Source organism: Drosophila albomicans, chromosome 3 (assembly GCF_009650485.2).
Source record: "Drosophila albomicans strain 15112-1751.03 chromosome 3, ASM965048v2, whole genome shotgun sequence".
NCBI classification, from domain to species: Eukaryota; Metazoa; Arthropoda; class Insecta; order Diptera; family Drosophilidae; genus Drosophila; species Drosophila albomicans.
In genome coordinates, this window is record NC_047629.2 from 51,368,192 (window position 1) to 51,383,951 (window position 15,760).

Below are 15,760 nucleotides of genomic sequence, written 5' to 3' on the forward strand. Positions count from 1 at the left end.
TTTCTTCTAGAAGACCTGCCGACCATATGCTGGCACGAGTTTCAAGTCGTTTCACCTGTAATATCACTGGACCTCCGCCCCCCCGCGCCCCTCGGGCTATAGCGAAGGGTATGATCAAGGTGGAACTTATACCGCAATCCGCAATAACCGATTGTATGCAAATGAACGCGTGCGCTGAAAATTGCATAATAATTGTGAGATGCTTGCGGGGCAGTCAGTCGGGAGTTGCTTAGTAATAGTACTCATAGTCGCAATTAAATTAACGAATTTCTACAATATGCAATATAATTCTTTATTGTAATTTATTTTGTATTCATGTATAGCTACATATACATATGTATGTATGTCTCTCTCTGTGTTTGCATCTAATATCGTACATACTTACACATATTTACTACAAATACATACACATATGTATATGTGTGTATACACATGCACACACACACATTGGTGTATGTGCACATTGATTATACATAAATTGTTATTAATATAATATTTTGTTTAGCTTGTTTTTGTGGTTCTTTAAATATGTTTGTGTTTGTTGCTGCTCTTTATGCTCTAGGTACCGATTTGTTTTTCGTTTTCATTATTTTATAAACTATTTATCATTATAAAATTTAAAATTTACCTTTGCAAAACATAAGCGTTAACAACTTAATTAATTTATATTTATATTTATTGTGGTTCGCTCCTCTCTCTCTCTCTCTATTTTCCGTACTATCTTTTTCATAATATTTCGTATTTCTAAATATATATATATATATTTATTAAATATCTGTATAATTAGGGGTTCTCTTGTTGTATTATATGCGTTTTTCTGCTTCGTGTTTATGTTATGTTTATGTTTATGTTTATGTTAATAGCGACTAAGACACTTTTTTCATTTACCTTTCATAAATTTGCATTTGCTTTTCGCTCTTGCATTGAAATTACATATTTTGAATTTGTTTCTTTTGTTTGTTTTTCATTAATTTTCTTTTTACAGCATTTAAAGCTACAATTTGAGATGTGTATTTTGTTGTTCTTCTTGTTGTTTTAACTCTGTGTGTTTGTATGTACAGCGAAAATGATTCCGGAAAGGATTCTGAAATCATGGCGGAATGTTGCACATGCGAGCTATGAGTATATACGTTTGTGTGTGTGAGTGTATGAAGGTGTTAGTGTGTGTGTGTGTGTGTTAATTTTTATTTATCTCTGTTGTTGTTTACTTTGGATTTAAGTTTAGACCATACTTAGCATAATTAACAAAAGTTTATAGTACAACTTGTTTGGCTTTCTATGAACTAAAAATTGTTTGCAATTTTTGTATTGTTTTCGATTTGTTTTTGTTTTGTTTTGTTTTTTTGGAATATATTAATAAATATTTCAACAAATTACCCGCTGCACGATCGTATAAAAACTAATAATAATAGTACATAGTAGTAGTAATAATAATAGTAATAATATATAATATAATATAATAATAGCTAATTTACATTTTTAGTTAAATTCTGAAAACTAAAGGCCTACAAGATATATAGTCGGAAGCTTTTTTGAAACAATTCTTAGAATCTGTTCTGTTTTTTTGCTTTTGTTTTGTGTGTTTCTCAATCCAGCTTGTCGTTCTCTAAACAAACTAAACTCGTTTTTTACAATCTAACAAAAATACTTATCAACTAAAGACTGTTCTAAGATGAAGAAAACTACCAAGTAACTTGCGAACGGTGTGTCATGTGCAGTTAAACGGAGCGGGGCGGGGGCGGAGTGGGGACTACTCAGTGGGAAACAGTTTGGAAACATTGCACAATAGAAGTGAAGCACGAAAGAGTTAACACTAGGATTAGGGCACAAAGAGGTTTGGTTAGAGGGGGTTCTCAGTATCAGGGCACACACACATACACAATGAAAACAGTCGTCGCGAATCTAACAAAACTAGAATTCGAGTCAGCAATTAATTAGTAGATATATCCTAATATCAGATCAGAAATTATATATATAATGATGAAAAGAAGGCCACCGCCCGATCGATGATGATGATATCTCTTCATCGCTGAGTTTGTGCAGCCGTCGCTGCTGCTGCTGCTGCAGTTGTTGCTGCGGTTGATGCGCCACCTGCTGCCGTTGTCGCCGCCGTTGTGGTTGCTGCAGATGACGCATTCAAGTCGTCGCCCTGCAAGTCTACATTGGCGGCGCTGGCGTACTGCTAAAACCATTGTCGATTGATATCATATGGCTTGGTCATGCCCAACGCCGAGGGTCTGTAGGCGGCAGGCGGCGGCGGTGGCTGGCCATAGCCAGCGGCAGCAGCAGCTGCAGCCGGACTGCCCAACAGGCTCTGATTGAAGATCATCCGTGCGTGGAAATCATCGCGACGTAGATACTGCTGATATAGCTGCGAATTCGCATCCAATTGCGAGGCGGCAAATGGATAAGCTGCCGCCGCTCGTGTCGAGGGATGTGCTGCTGCCAGAAATGGATATGAACCAGCTGCCGTATTCAGTGGATTCTGACTCTTGTCCGCCGCATTGCCAGCCGGATTGGCCGTCGCTCCACTGTGCGCCGGCGCTGGTGGCATATAATACGGATTCGATGCCTCACGGAACTGATCCAAATAGCTGCTCGTCTGATCGCCGTACAGTCCCAAAGCACTCGGTGTGGGACCAAAATTAAAGGCGCTGCCAGGCACCATGGCACCCGTGGACGTCTTCAGCGAGATGGCTGCTGCATCCGCTGCCGTTTGAGTGGTCGATGCAGCGCCAGCTGAAGATGCCGCGGCCGCTGCTGCTGCTGCAGCTGCTGTGCCCGCGGCTGGCGATGCTACACCCCCAGACTTGAGACCCGCGTACAGCTGAAAGCCTTGGTGTAGCACCTGAGCGTGAGCAGCAGCTGCTGCCGTTGGCATCTGCGGCATGTTGTACTGTGACATTGCTTGCTGTTGACTTTGCTGCTGTTGTTGCTGCTGTTGTTGTTGCTGCTGCTGTTGCTGCTGTTGTTGCTGCTGTTGTTGTGCAGCCACTTGTTGCTGCTGTTGCTGTTGCGCTGCCACCTGTTGTTGTTGTTGCTGCTGCTGTTGTTGCTGCTGCTGCTGTTGCGCCTTTGCATTTGTTTCTGCTGCCGTTGTGGTAGCCTTCTTCTTGCGTCCACGTTTAGCCGGCGCCTTGACTTCAACTGGAGCCACAGCAACGGGTGCTTGTTGGTGCGGTGGTTGTTGCTGCGGCTGTGCGGCACTGTTGCTGCCGGGCACATAGTTGCCAGGCAGTTGCTGTGCAGGATTGCCGTAAGCTGTTGCCGCACTGGAAGCAGCGCTGTACATATGCGCAGCTGGTGGCATGTTCTTGTCAAAGTAATTGACCGGATAGCCCAGCATGGACTCGGCCAGTGGATGCATCAATGGATTGTTGTAGGTCTGCGGCGGTGGCGGCGTCGGCTTGTTGTAGGCAGCCAAATGATGTGTCTGGCTGAGGTGATGCTGATGCGCAGTTGCGGTCAGATGCTGCAACATGTTGCTATTCTCGCTATTGCCAGCCACAGCGGACTGTGTTGCTGCTGGCTTACCGGCAGCTGTCTGTTGTGTTGCTGGCGCATAGTTGTGATTCAGCTGTGGTTGCTGTTGGTAGGCATTATGTGGCTGCTGCTGTTGCTGCTGTTGCTGTTGAGCATGTTGCTGCTGTTGTTGTTGCTGCTGCTGCTGTTGAACCTCTTGTTGCTGTGCAGGTTGTGGTTGCTGTTGGTGCTGCAGATTATTGGTGTTGTTGCCATAGTTAAGCGGCTTATGCGGCGGCTGTTGCTGCAAAGGCAACTGCTGCTGCTGCTTTTGCTGCTGTTGTTGTTGTTGTTGCTGCTGCTGATAGTTTAGATTATGCGGCGGTTGCAACTGCGTAAGATGCGGCTGCGCTTGTGGTTGCTGCTGTTGCTGATTTGCTTGTTGCTTGTTAGCGGCCGCCTGTTGCTGCTGCTGCTGCTGTTGTTGCTGCTGCTGCATATTGCACGCATTATTATCCTTAGCAAACTCCTTGGGAAAACCCATAGCAGCAGCTCGATTGTACATCTCAAATGCTTTATCAGGCGCTATTGTACCCAGCTGCTTGCTAAACGCCATCGAGCCCAAAAAGCTGTTGAACATTTGCTGCTGTTTGTTGATAAGCGATTGCGATTGTGATTGCACTTGAGGCTGTTGCTGTTGTTGTTGTTGCTGCTGTTGTTGTTGCTGCTGCTGCTGTTGCGCCTGTTGTTGGGGCTGCTGCTGAGCCTGAGGCTGTTGCTGTGTTGGTTGCTGCTGCTGTTGTTGTTGCTGTGGTGGCATAGCAAGCAATTGTGGCTGTGCACGATTCTCATCCAGCTTGGGCATCTTATTGGTGTTGCCTACATCACTGTAATCCATGCTCATTTCCTCATTAGGTCGTTTTAATGGATTGATAAGCGTATCCGTTTTCGCTGGCTGTTGCATTTGATGCTGCATAAAGGTTGCCATATCGCTGCCGTAACTGGGTGGCACAATTTTCTGTTGTTGCTGCTGCTGCTGTTGTTGTTGCTGCTGCTGTGCGTCAACAATATCTGCAGCAGCTGCTGCATTAGCCGCTGCATTGGTCGATTGATACTGCGCGTATGTTGGATACTTGGGCTTCATGCCAAGCAACTGCTGCTGTTGTTGCTGCTGCTGCTGTTGATGTACCAAAGATTGTTGCTGCTGTTGTTGTTGGTTTTGGTGTTGTTGCGGCACCTGATTGCTGCCCAGATTGGGTGGCAACAGGCTGTGCGCCAAGTTCCAATCATTGTTGCTCGGCTTAGCCACAGGTGCCGCAGGTGGCACGACGGCTGCAGCTGCAGTTGGCAACGGATTGATCAGTGTTGCTGGATTATACAACGAGCGTTGCTGCTGCTGTTGCTGATAGCTGTCGTGCGTAGGCGTGTACACCTTGTTGCCCATTGCTGCTGAAAATAAATGGAGTTAGTTGAGCATAACTTAATGTTATTATAATCAAAATAAACTTACCCGCAAGTGGCACACTTGCTGCTGCTGGTTGAGTGCTCGTCACAGGCGCTGGCAACACAGGTGTCGCCTGTTGTGGCTGCTGCTGTTGCTGCTGCGGCTGTTGATAGGGCGACAGCACTGGCTGCTGATACGGCGAATGCTGCTGCTCTGCGGGAGATTGCGCCAACGGCGTAGGCGGCTGTGTGGCTGCCGAGGAAGCAGGTGAATCTACGCTGCTGGGCATCGGACTAAGCGCCTGCTGCTGTTGCGCTGTCGGACTATGCGAGGGTTGCTGCTGCTGCTGTTGCTGCGGATGCTGTGTGGGCTGATGATAGGGCGACTGGGCGTGATACGGAGACAGCTGCGATGAGTGCGGCGTGGTGTAGGGCGAACTCTGTGGCTGTTGGTAAGGTGAATGCGGATTTGGTGTACTCGGACTCATCGAGGAGTTGTAATCGGATTCCTGTGATCGCGGCTGCTTGTACTGATCGTAAATGGGCAACGGCGAGGTGGAGGAGTATGCTGGCGTCTTCGATGCTTCCGAGCCAGATGGATTATAGCTATTGCCACCACCATAAGGCGAAGTGCCGCTCAGTTCCGGTGTGGAAACATTTGGCGAGGAGGCGGATGAGTAAATATGTTGCGAGTATTGTGGATATGGCGAGTTCATCTCGCGCGGACTGCAGCTCTTGTCCGGACTGCTCTTCGTGGTGGTGTCCTGATAGAAGCCAACCTTAATAGCGCCATTCAATGTATACGGCGATGCTGGTTTGCCCATATCATCGTTGGGCTTAGGCGACACCATGATGGGAGAAGCACCAATCGGCGAGGCACCAATGGGCGAAGTATAGGAACCTGCCGCATAGGATCCATAACGCTCATCGATGGCTATGCGCGGCGAGTCGGGATCCTGACTAAAGGAACTGCGTTCCGAGTTGGTGCTGCCTGTGCTTGGCTTGCGAGTGCGCATCACAACTGGCAGCGAGAAGTTGTTCTCCCCAGCAGCTGGTGAATGAGCTGGCGGTGCTACGCGTGTGTCGTCCTGTGCCAAGGACTGTGGCGTTTGCTGTTTCTCCTCGTCGCTGGACTTCTTATTAACCTTAGGTCCCCCAAACGCTTTGAGCCAGGCACTCCAATCGGGTTTCTCTTTGGCTTCCGATGCCGCCTTCGAGGACAACTCACTGCTGACTTTGCTGAGCTCCATGAGCGCCTCAAAAGGTTTGGTTGGCTCCTTACTTGGTGACAAAGCCGTCGAGTCTTCGGAATTCTCTTTCGGTGTACTTTCCGATTCCTGCGTTTGCTTTTTGCCCGCCAACTCTTCCAGGGTTTTGCCCAATGCAAAATCCTGCGTTTTGATCACTGTGCCCAGACTGAGCTTAGGCGCTCCATCATCAGTCTCTGTAATAAGCGCATTCTTGGGATCCTTGGTTTTGCTAACAACCGGCGAGACTAACGTTTCCGTCTCCTCAGTCTTGCTCACATTCTGGATAAGATTTCCCTTGGTCTTGCCTGGCTGTAACCGTTCAATGGTGCGCATCACATTCGCCTTGGCCTTTGCCTGTTGCGCCTGAGCTGTGACTGCAAGTTTCTCCTTCAGCGACTTACGTTTCGCCTCCTTTGCCATCTGTTGCTTGATATGCGGTGGCGGTGGCGGCACCAACAACAGCTGTGTGGTACTCGGCTCCTTGGTCTTGACAGGCGGCACTGATGTCGCTACGGCAGCCACGGGAGGACTGACTACTGGAGGTGCCGTCTGTGCCTGTGGCGCAGAAACTGCCGAATTGGAATTGGAGCAAGCGGAACTAGAGCTGGCCGCTGTCGCTGATGTGCTACCAATGGAGTTGCCCGAGTGCATCGAATGAGGTGGTGTCCCACAGCTGCTGCTTACGCTGCTGGCCGTGGGCAATGTTTCCGTTTCCGATTTGGCTCCTGGTTTGGTTGTAGTATCACTGACCAGCTCGTTGAGGGCCTCCGCCAACTTGGTGGGCACCAGTTCTGCTTTGGGTGCAGCCAGTGCCACAGGTCGCCTAAAGTCTGCCGCATCCAGTTTGCTGCCAATACCCGAATCGAAGTCATCCAGCAGATTGTACCGAGATGGCGAATTGCTTGCAGAGCTGAACTCGGAGAATCGTGGTGTATGCTCCAACCAACGATTGATGTCCTTCAGCGTTTGCTCAGTCTCCACATCCAAAGCCTCCAGATTCGCATTGTTGCTGGCCGCAGCTTGGCCAGCTTTCTGTGCAGCTGCAGCCGCTTTCTTTCCCGTCAGCTTCTTGTTGCCAGTGGATTTTTCATTGGTTTTATCAGCGGGCTTCGGTGGCGGTGGCATTTGTTTGTCAGTATTGCGTTTCTTGCTATTCGTTTTGGCAGCAGTGTCCTTGACTTTGGCATTGCTAGCGTTGGCTCCGGTGGCAGCAGTACCACTAGACTTGCTTGCCGCTTCCTTACCAGCAGTTGCCTCGGGTTTTGCGACTGGCGGAGGCTGTGGCGTTGGCGGTGGCGTCAGTTCCCGCGGTGGCTTTTCGCTGTTTTTTGGCGTCTCCGCTTTTTTGGGCTTCTCCTCAGACTTCTCGCGTTTCTCCACCTTACTTGGCTTCTCCACTTCACGACTAGCCTCCTTGGCGTGCTTCTGCTCCTTGCTCTTGCGTCCACGCTTGTGTTCCGCTGGTGGCTCGGGAGCATGTTCTCGCTTCTTTTTGGATGTGGAGCTCTTGGCACTATTCGACTTGGAGTCCTCGGAGGGTGCCAACGAATTGGATGCACTCGAACCACTGAGAGCTGCTCGACTGCGTCGATACTTGATCACATCGTACTTGTCCATGAAGGGCAACAACATTTCCAGCTCCGCCTGCTCGGCAGCTGCAGCCAAAGCAGCTGCTGACTCAGCTGAGTTCTTCTTGGACTTTCGTGACTTGTCCTTGTCTTTGTCTTTATCTTTATCCCTGTCCTTATCCTTATCTTTATCTTTTTCCTTCTCTTTGTCTTGGCTACGTTTCTTATCCTTCTCCTTCTCTTTGTCTTTCTCTTTCTCCTTCTCCTTTTCTTTTTCCTTTTTGGCTGGCGGTGAATCTGTTTTCTTGCCACGCTTTACAACGTGCGGCGAGCGACGACGTCGTCGTTCATCGGAGCTGCTACAGCTGGCCAGTGACATGAAATCTGTTTCGGAATCCTGATCGGATTTATCACCCTCATGACGAGCACTGAGTTTTGTTGTCTCGGCGCTGGTCACCTTCTTGACGGTTGTCAGCAGCTCGGACAGATCATCATTGAGCGCACTCTTCGAGTATTTCTTGTGAAGATCAACTTTAAAGGGCGACATGCTGCGAGATCGCGACGCATCGTCATCGTCGTCGACATCATCATCATCATTGTCGTCCTCTTCGAGATCAGCAGCCGATTCAGCCAACACCGCAGCAGCTGTTGGTGGCAACTGCTTCTTCACATTGATATCCGACATGGAGCTATCATCATCGTGATCATCCAGATCACGATCCCCTTTGGTTCGACTGCGTCCACCTTTCTTGCTCTTTGGCTGTCGCTTGACCGGCGTTGGTGTCTTTACTTTCGACTCCGCCGGCACCATTTTCTTCTTCTGTGCTGCTATCGAGCGTGCCGTTGGCTTCACCAAGGATTTCACCTTGGCCAACGCCAGTTCCTCATCGTCACTGGACTCGCCACGATCGCTCGGTGGCGCACTCTGCTCCGATTCGGATTCAGTTTCGGGCGTTGACTTTTTCCCTGCTTTTTTGGTCTTTTGTGTTTTGCTGGACTTGCTTGACTGTGTGGATTTGCTGCCTTTCGCTTTGCGTCCACGCTTGCTCGAGGACGCCAGCTCCTTGTCCTTCTCCTTTTCCTTGTCCTTATCCTTCTCCTTATCTTTGTCTTTCTCTTTGTCCTTGTCTTTAGATTTCTCCTTAAGTACTTTATTGGTTTTGCTTTTCTTTACTGCTTGTGTCGGCGCTGGAGGTGGCGGTGGTGGTGGCTCTGCCTCCAAATCCTCCTCATCCGTGTCCAGATCCTCATTGTTGGCGCTTCTCTCCACCTTGCTTTTCGTCTTCTTTTTACGCCGTTTATCCTTCTCCTTACGTTTGCGCTTTTGCGCATGTGCTGTTGCCTCCGCCGGCGCCTCCGTATCGCTGTGCTGTTGGTCCTCCTCGGTGCTGCTGTCAGGCAAACGTTTGCTGGACGCTGAGTTGACCGAGGATTCGCCTGCTTTCTCCTCGTCTTTCACCTTTTTCTTGAAGTATTTCTCGCGGAATACATTCATCTTGGAATCGGCGGCGGGGTAACTTAAATTCGGATCATCGTCTTCGTCATCAGAGAGATTATCGAAGTATTTCTTGGTCGCCTTATCAAAGGCATCCTGCAGATTATTAACCATCTCTGTGTACTCTGTGGGTGGATGAAAAGAATGAATTAAATGAAAAGGCAAATATTTCCCAAGCTGTTACCATTATTGTGCCCATTGTACAATCTACAATTGTTTACAATTAAGCGAAAATCATTGCGAAATTCGCTAAATTTGTGATATTCTCCACTGTCCAGTTTGTCCTCCATTTTCAGTAGATCCATGGGTCTGAAAAGGAAATCAATTAGTTTAGAATGGCAACAAATTTGTGTTGAGCAACGCACCTTCTGATGATGGAGTAGTAACGTGGCGCAATGTCCTCCTCGACGGGATCCATGAAGGGCCATGCATCCCGATGATTCTTCACATAGACGAGCACCTTATGCATTCCGATTTGTAGCACTTCCTCCGTTTCGGTAAAGCTAAGAATATTCGCATGATTTGAGGAGTTGTACGTTGAATTGTTGTTTGTTTGTTTCGTGTTTGTGGTTGTTGTTAGAGTTGTTATGGGTGTTGTTAAGTGTGTGTTGTGATTGTTGTTGTTGTTGCTCGTTGGCGTTGTTGTGTTGTTTGTTGAGGAGGAGAAGGTGTAGTTGCTATTGCTGTGTGTTATGTGTTTGTTATGCTTATTACTGTTAATATGACTATGAGTAGTGTGCTGGTGGTGGTGTGTGTGATTGCTATTGTTGTTGTGGTTGTTGTTGTTTGTGTTGCTGTGATTGTGATTGTTCTTGTTGTTGTTGTTGTTGTGGTGTGATGGTGTATGAGCTCCGTGCGACGTTGTTGTTTTTGCAATTAATGTTGCTGTTGCATCCGTCGTAGAGTGGTTGTGATTGTTGTTGTTGTAGTTATGATTGTGGTGCGACGCGTGCTTATGGTGGTTGTTGTTGTTGTTGTTAAAGCTGCTTTTGTTGTTGGTGGTGCTACGGTTGGTACTATTTACATGGCTACATATTTTTTCGATTTTTTTTGGTATTTTTGGTTATGATGAAACAGTCAAAATGTTGTTTGGTTGGTTGGTTGTTTAGTTGAGTGGTAGGTACAAAAGTTTACAATAACAATGGGTAAAAATTGTTAATCAATTGATATATTATATACAGTTTGATGAAGATGATGATGTGATGTGTTAAAAGGTAAAGTCGGAGTGCAAAAGTTAATGATACAGTTTCCCAAATACAACATGCAACAAACGCTACAAAACAACAAAATTCAATTCAACACAAAATCAACAATTTGAGGACAGCACACCATAACACAACAAAAAAAATGATCTAAAGCAAATACTAAATGGACTGTGAACAATACTGTGATTCAAATTAGTAAAACCAAAAAATAAAAACTAAATAAATAATAAATCATGTTGAATTTAGGGTGTTTATTACTTAATTCTGTTTGGTGAATCACAGCTAGGTTCAACACGAATTTAATGCTCTCTACAACAAGCAGTTGTGGTAGCAAGGGATCGCATGATCTTTAAGCTTAGATATTTTTAGATTGTGGACTGTGTTTTTGATTCAATCGGCTTAAAGACTGTGGTGGCGGGGGAACTGTGGTGAGGTGGGGAAAACGGGGGAGTATTAGGTAGGAAGACGTTCACTTACTCATCGGCACTCTTGTCTGAGTAGGCGCCACTGTGCCGTTCCGCCTTGCTGGATGTGGACGACGTCGAGGCGGCCGAGGATGGCGGTGCAGTCGCTGTTGTTGTTGTTGCTGCCGCCGCTGCTGCTGCTGCTGCCGCTGTTGATTTCTTGCTTTTCACCGTCTCCGATTTGCTGGCGCTGCGTTCCGTTTTACTCGATGAGCTTGAGCTAACTGCGGCCGCCTTTTGCTTCTTGGAGCGGGCTGTTGTACTATCGGCTGATGTGTTGTTGCTGCTGCTGTTGTTGTTGTGTTGCTGCTGCTGCTGCTGCTGCTGTTGATGGTTTGTGCTGGCGCCGCCGGTTGCAGCGCCCGTCGGTATGAAGATGTTGCCCGTTAGGGAGCTGAGGGAATTATTGGTTTGCCGGCCGGGCAGCTTAACATTCGCCGCTGGCGCCATCTGCTCCTCGCGTTTGGCAACAACTGTGGGCGTTGTCTGTGCTGCTGCTGCGGCTGTTTGTTGCTCCGATTGCAATTGCTCCTCGCTGTCATGCGCCACGGGCGACGGCAGACTCAGATCCGCAATGCTTGTGGCAACCGCGATTGCAGCCGAGTTGGCATCTAGCAACTGCAGCTGACGACAAAAGTTCTCCTTATCCTCGGGACTGAGCGAGGTTGCGTGAAGCGGCGGCTCAGGTGTCGAGGGATGGGTTTGCAATTGTTGGCGACTGTGACGACGCTTTGTGTGGTTGCGTACACCGATTGCGGGTATTGCACTGCTGCTGTTGCTTGCTGTTGTTGTTTGTTGGTCGTTGTTGTTGTCGGTGTTGTTGTTGGCGTCCTCGTCGTCGAGTTCAGACGCATGCTTGTGTCGCCGTCGATGATGATGATAGTGATGATGCTCTTTATCCCGATCTCGGTGCTCGCGTGAACGTTTCTTTTGCTTCTTCCCGGACTTTTTCCTCTTATGATGATGATGATGATGATGGTGGTGGTGATGATGATGATGGCTCTTGCTCTTGAATTTCGCTGGCGTTTGTGATTTCTCTCTAGGCGGTTCCGGTGAACGGAATTTATCAGATCTTGTTGCTTCTGACGCAGCACTTAATTGATGCTCTTGTTGCTGTTGCTCTTGCTGATGCTGCTGTTGTTCCCCTTGCTCTTGCTCTTCCTCTTCCTGATGCTCTGCTAATTGCGGTTGCTGCTCTTGTGGTTGCTGTTGCTGCTCTTGCTCTTGTTGTTGTTGTTGGTCTTGCGTCGTCTCCTCGTCGTCGTCGTCGTTTTGGTCATCGTCTTCTGGCGAGAGACAAAAGGTTTCCCTGTGGCACAGAAATTCGCTCGAATTAGTTGTTGTTGTACGTCTTAGAGAGCTTGCGTAAGTTGAAATACCGCTAGCCGTTGATGTTGATTGCGAACTGTTAAAGACAAATCGAATAAAAGAAAATAAATATAAGTACAATTGGCAAAGAACAATGTTTTTTAAATAATCTTAATATTCTATAGAAATCGCTTAAATGTAATACGATAATTCTTGGCAAAAACTGTACAGTATTTTCGAATATATCTTATATTCTTAACAAAAGCGAATTTCATTGATTTCTAATATGCTAATGCAATGACTCGCTATGCAATATTACATTGAAATGTGCAAATGGAATTTCAATTATTTATCGAATATTATTTAAACGATTTCTACAGTCTCAGCCATGATTATTTTTTGAGGTCTGTGTGTTAATTGTTTCGTTGATGAAGCATGAATGAAGCTAAATGGTTAAATGGAATAAATTGGTATAAATGTAAATAATAAATGGTAAATGTAAATCATAAAATTAGTCATATATATCGAGAATATATATATCAAATATAGGAGTATCATATAAAGCATGCTTACATAATTGTTCATAGTGTTTTTTTGAAAACGAAATCCAACCAATTTGTCGCACACAAAATTAAATTATGGGCAAAACTCAAATTAAGTGCTGAATCTCTTTCTCTCTCTTATTTTCTTTATCTCAGTTCATCTCTGTTTGGTCCTCTTTATATATATTTGGTTATATCCTTTCGGTCTCTCAGTCTCTCGCTTGCTGGCTGTTTAAGCGTCGATGATAATGTGATTTGATTTGATACGATTTAATGACAATTTTCTTCAACACAAATTGCAAGCAAATTTTTTGTTTAAGAAATTATAAACAAATCAAAAACAATTTCGAAATTAATTTGCAAATAACTTAAACAATGCTTGTATGCGCGTGTGCATGTGTTATTTAATTGTTGCAGTGCTGTTTTGTTTTTGTCTGTGTTTTTTTGTGTGTGGTTGCTGATTGTTTAATTATTTTGTCGTCTGCTGTCTGTGTGAGCGCAATGTAAAATATGATTGTGAAATGCTCTCCACTTTGTTGCGTTGCCTCTATTTCATTAGTTTTTCTTTTGCTTTTTGCTTATAATACTGGACGTGCTAACCGTCTGCGCGAGCGTGACTGAGACGCTGGCGGTGCCAAGTGCTGAGAGGTCTGACGATCTCGACGCACACGATCTCTTTCACGTTCACGATCCCGCTTAAGGCGCTCCTCCTCCTGGCGTGCCTTTAACTCGGCTAGATTCCGTATGCGACTCGAATTACGTACTTGTAGCAATCTGCAACATGGAAAAGATTGAATAAATGAGTATATAATCAAAATTATTTAATATAACAACTAAATTTCATTGCCGATAAACCAGGTATATCCTTATTTATTCAGGGCCCACTTACTTGCGGCGTCTCAGACGTTCACGCTCGCGAAATAGCTGCGGCAATTTGGGCAGAAAGTTCTCATCAAGTATCTGGAAGAGCTCACGCTCTTTACCATTCGTTGAGGTCTTAAACTTAGCTGCCAAGTTCTGCCAATCCTCCTCGGTGAAGCAAATAACCTGCCAAATGGTGCCGTTGCTGCCAATGGTTGTTTTGCCACTTGAACCAGCGCCCGCACTCAATGCCGCAGCAGCAGCAGCTGCAGCTTTGCCCGAACCGGATGCACTACCCGTTCCGGCGGCTTTATCTTCGCGATAGAGTCGCGTACCGTAGAAATACCAATAGCCGGAGTTCTTGGCGTCGTAGCCGAGCGGCTCAACGCGCAAACTGTCCGCCTCTAGATTGCTGAGTATGACCTGCACATCGACAGAGTCCAAACGAAAGTGGCACAGATCGTGCAGAATTTGTAAACGCTTGCGAACGGGCAGCGACTGGAAATCTATGTCCGTATCAAAGTGATTCTCTGTCTGATGCAGGCGACACTGTTGACGCAGAAAACGGCGCAAAAACATCTGATAGTTGCTGTGTGTAATCTCATTGGCTACCGATTGTAGCGCATCGCAGCCTGTTAAAAGGCGTACAATTAATTCGGGCACTAAGGCAACTTGATCCTCCTCGCTGGTACCATCGGAGAGCAGCGCCGACTCGAGATCCTACAAAATCAAAGATTCACTTTAGTTTAGGTCTTCATACTCAAGTATTTTATAGCTACCTCTATGTCAATGTCCGGTAAATCGAAGGCGGAACTAAACAATGAACAGAAATGCGAAATACACGGTATCTCCCACCATGATTGTATATCTGTTGAGAAGAAAGTACATATTATATTACAATATGGACTTTGTAATCTGTTTAGCTGATCCTACTTACCCAATAGGCCAATAAAAGTAGAAACCATTTATGTATGCTTGCGTATTAGAAACTCGGATTTCTGCAAGTTAATGAAACAAACAATTCCTTGGGCCGATAATGTATTTATTTTTTTTGTTCTTGCTGTTTTGCTTTGCAGTCTCTTCTTCTGTGTTGGCAAAAAAAAAGTAAAGAGTAAAGACAAACGAAGCGTGTACAAAATTAGTAAAGATACAACAATAAAAATTCACACACATAGATAGCAATAACACACGAGTACATGTATCGCAATGGCGGCAAAAAAACAGCATGTGCAACATGTGTGTGTGTTGTTATTGTCGAATTAATTTAAGATACACAAACAGGGCTTATCAATTATCAAAAACGCGCGCGGAGTAAATTGCGATACACACACATAGGCACACACAAACACAAACACAGCACGCCTACACATTTATAAAGTGAGAGAAAGAAAGTACGTACACGCGCACCCCTTTCGCGCGCTTAATTTTAAGAAGAGAAAATCAAAACAGATGGCTAAACTAGCCCACAAACAAACACGGCCACCCGCATGCGTATGAGTGGGACAGCTATAGGCAGCCAGTGTTGCGTAGCGCTAGTTGTGCCGCTCATTTTTTCACAGCACTGTTGATTTCTTGGCTCTTGGCTGGTCGATTTGTTGCCCCCCCTGCTCCACTACCACTTCTGCAGTATTTTGCCTGCTGTCTGCACTTTTTATAATTAATTTGTCATTTCTTTGAACGCACACGAATTTCTGTAACTTTACAATTAAATTCACACGGGTTTAACGCATCAAATGCCACTACAGCGCCGTTGATGAGCATGCGCCGCCTTATAAGGTGCTTTGGTACGATGCTCCGTTTTGCTGCTTCTGCCTGTGTGTATATATTTTTTCATTTGCGCTTTCCTTTTGCCGTAACAGTGAAACACGCAATTGGACGATGGACAATTGTCGAATTATGTTTATATTTTAATCGTTTTTCACAAATTGTACACGATTGGTAGATTGCCGGATATGCGGAGAAAGATTCGTATGTATTTTATTTGTCTTACTTCCACATTTAATTATAAAAATAAATTTATTAGCGGACGAACCAACCTTAAGCGAACAGCGTGACCGCAAGTTGAGTTTCGAAATTTACGTTTTAATGCATAAATATACCAAACCGCAGACATCCCCATAGCAGCGACATGGTAACACTTCATATGGTACGCGTACAAGTTA

At 45.9% G+C, this 15,760-nt stretch overlaps 1 protein-coding gene and 1 long non-coding RNA gene across 2 annotated transcripts; one reads left to right on the forward strand and one right to left on the reverse strand.

Annotated features, from left to right (window-relative positions):
* Window positions 1-286: 286 nt before the first annotated feature.
* Window positions 287-15,688, reverse strand: LOC117566347 (protein split ends). The gene is made up of 10 exons (XM_052004222.1): window positions 15,635-15,688; window positions 14,536-14,683; window positions 14,378-14,466; window positions 13,627-14,318; window positions 13,338-13,511; window positions 10,901-12,292; window positions 9,584-9,721; window positions 9,403-9,527; window positions 4,973-9,343; window positions 287-4,911 (listed from the first exon to the last, which is right to left on the reverse strand). Exons 2-10 carry the CDS (start codon window positions 14,561-14,563, stop codon window positions 2,183-2,185), a joined length of 9,738 nt encoding a protein of 3,245 aa, XP_051860182.1. The 5' UTR covers window positions 14,564-14,683; window positions 15,635-15,688; the 3' UTR covers window positions 287-2,182.
* Window positions 15,159-15,715, forward strand: LOC127565494 (uncharacterized). The gene is made up of 3 exons (XR_007954797.1): window positions 15,159-15,382; window positions 15,458-15,566; window positions 15,622-15,715. It is a non-coding gene; the product is annotated as an uncharacterized LOC127565494 (long non-coding RNA).
* The last annotated feature ends 45 nt before the right edge of the window (window positions 15,716-15,760 follow it).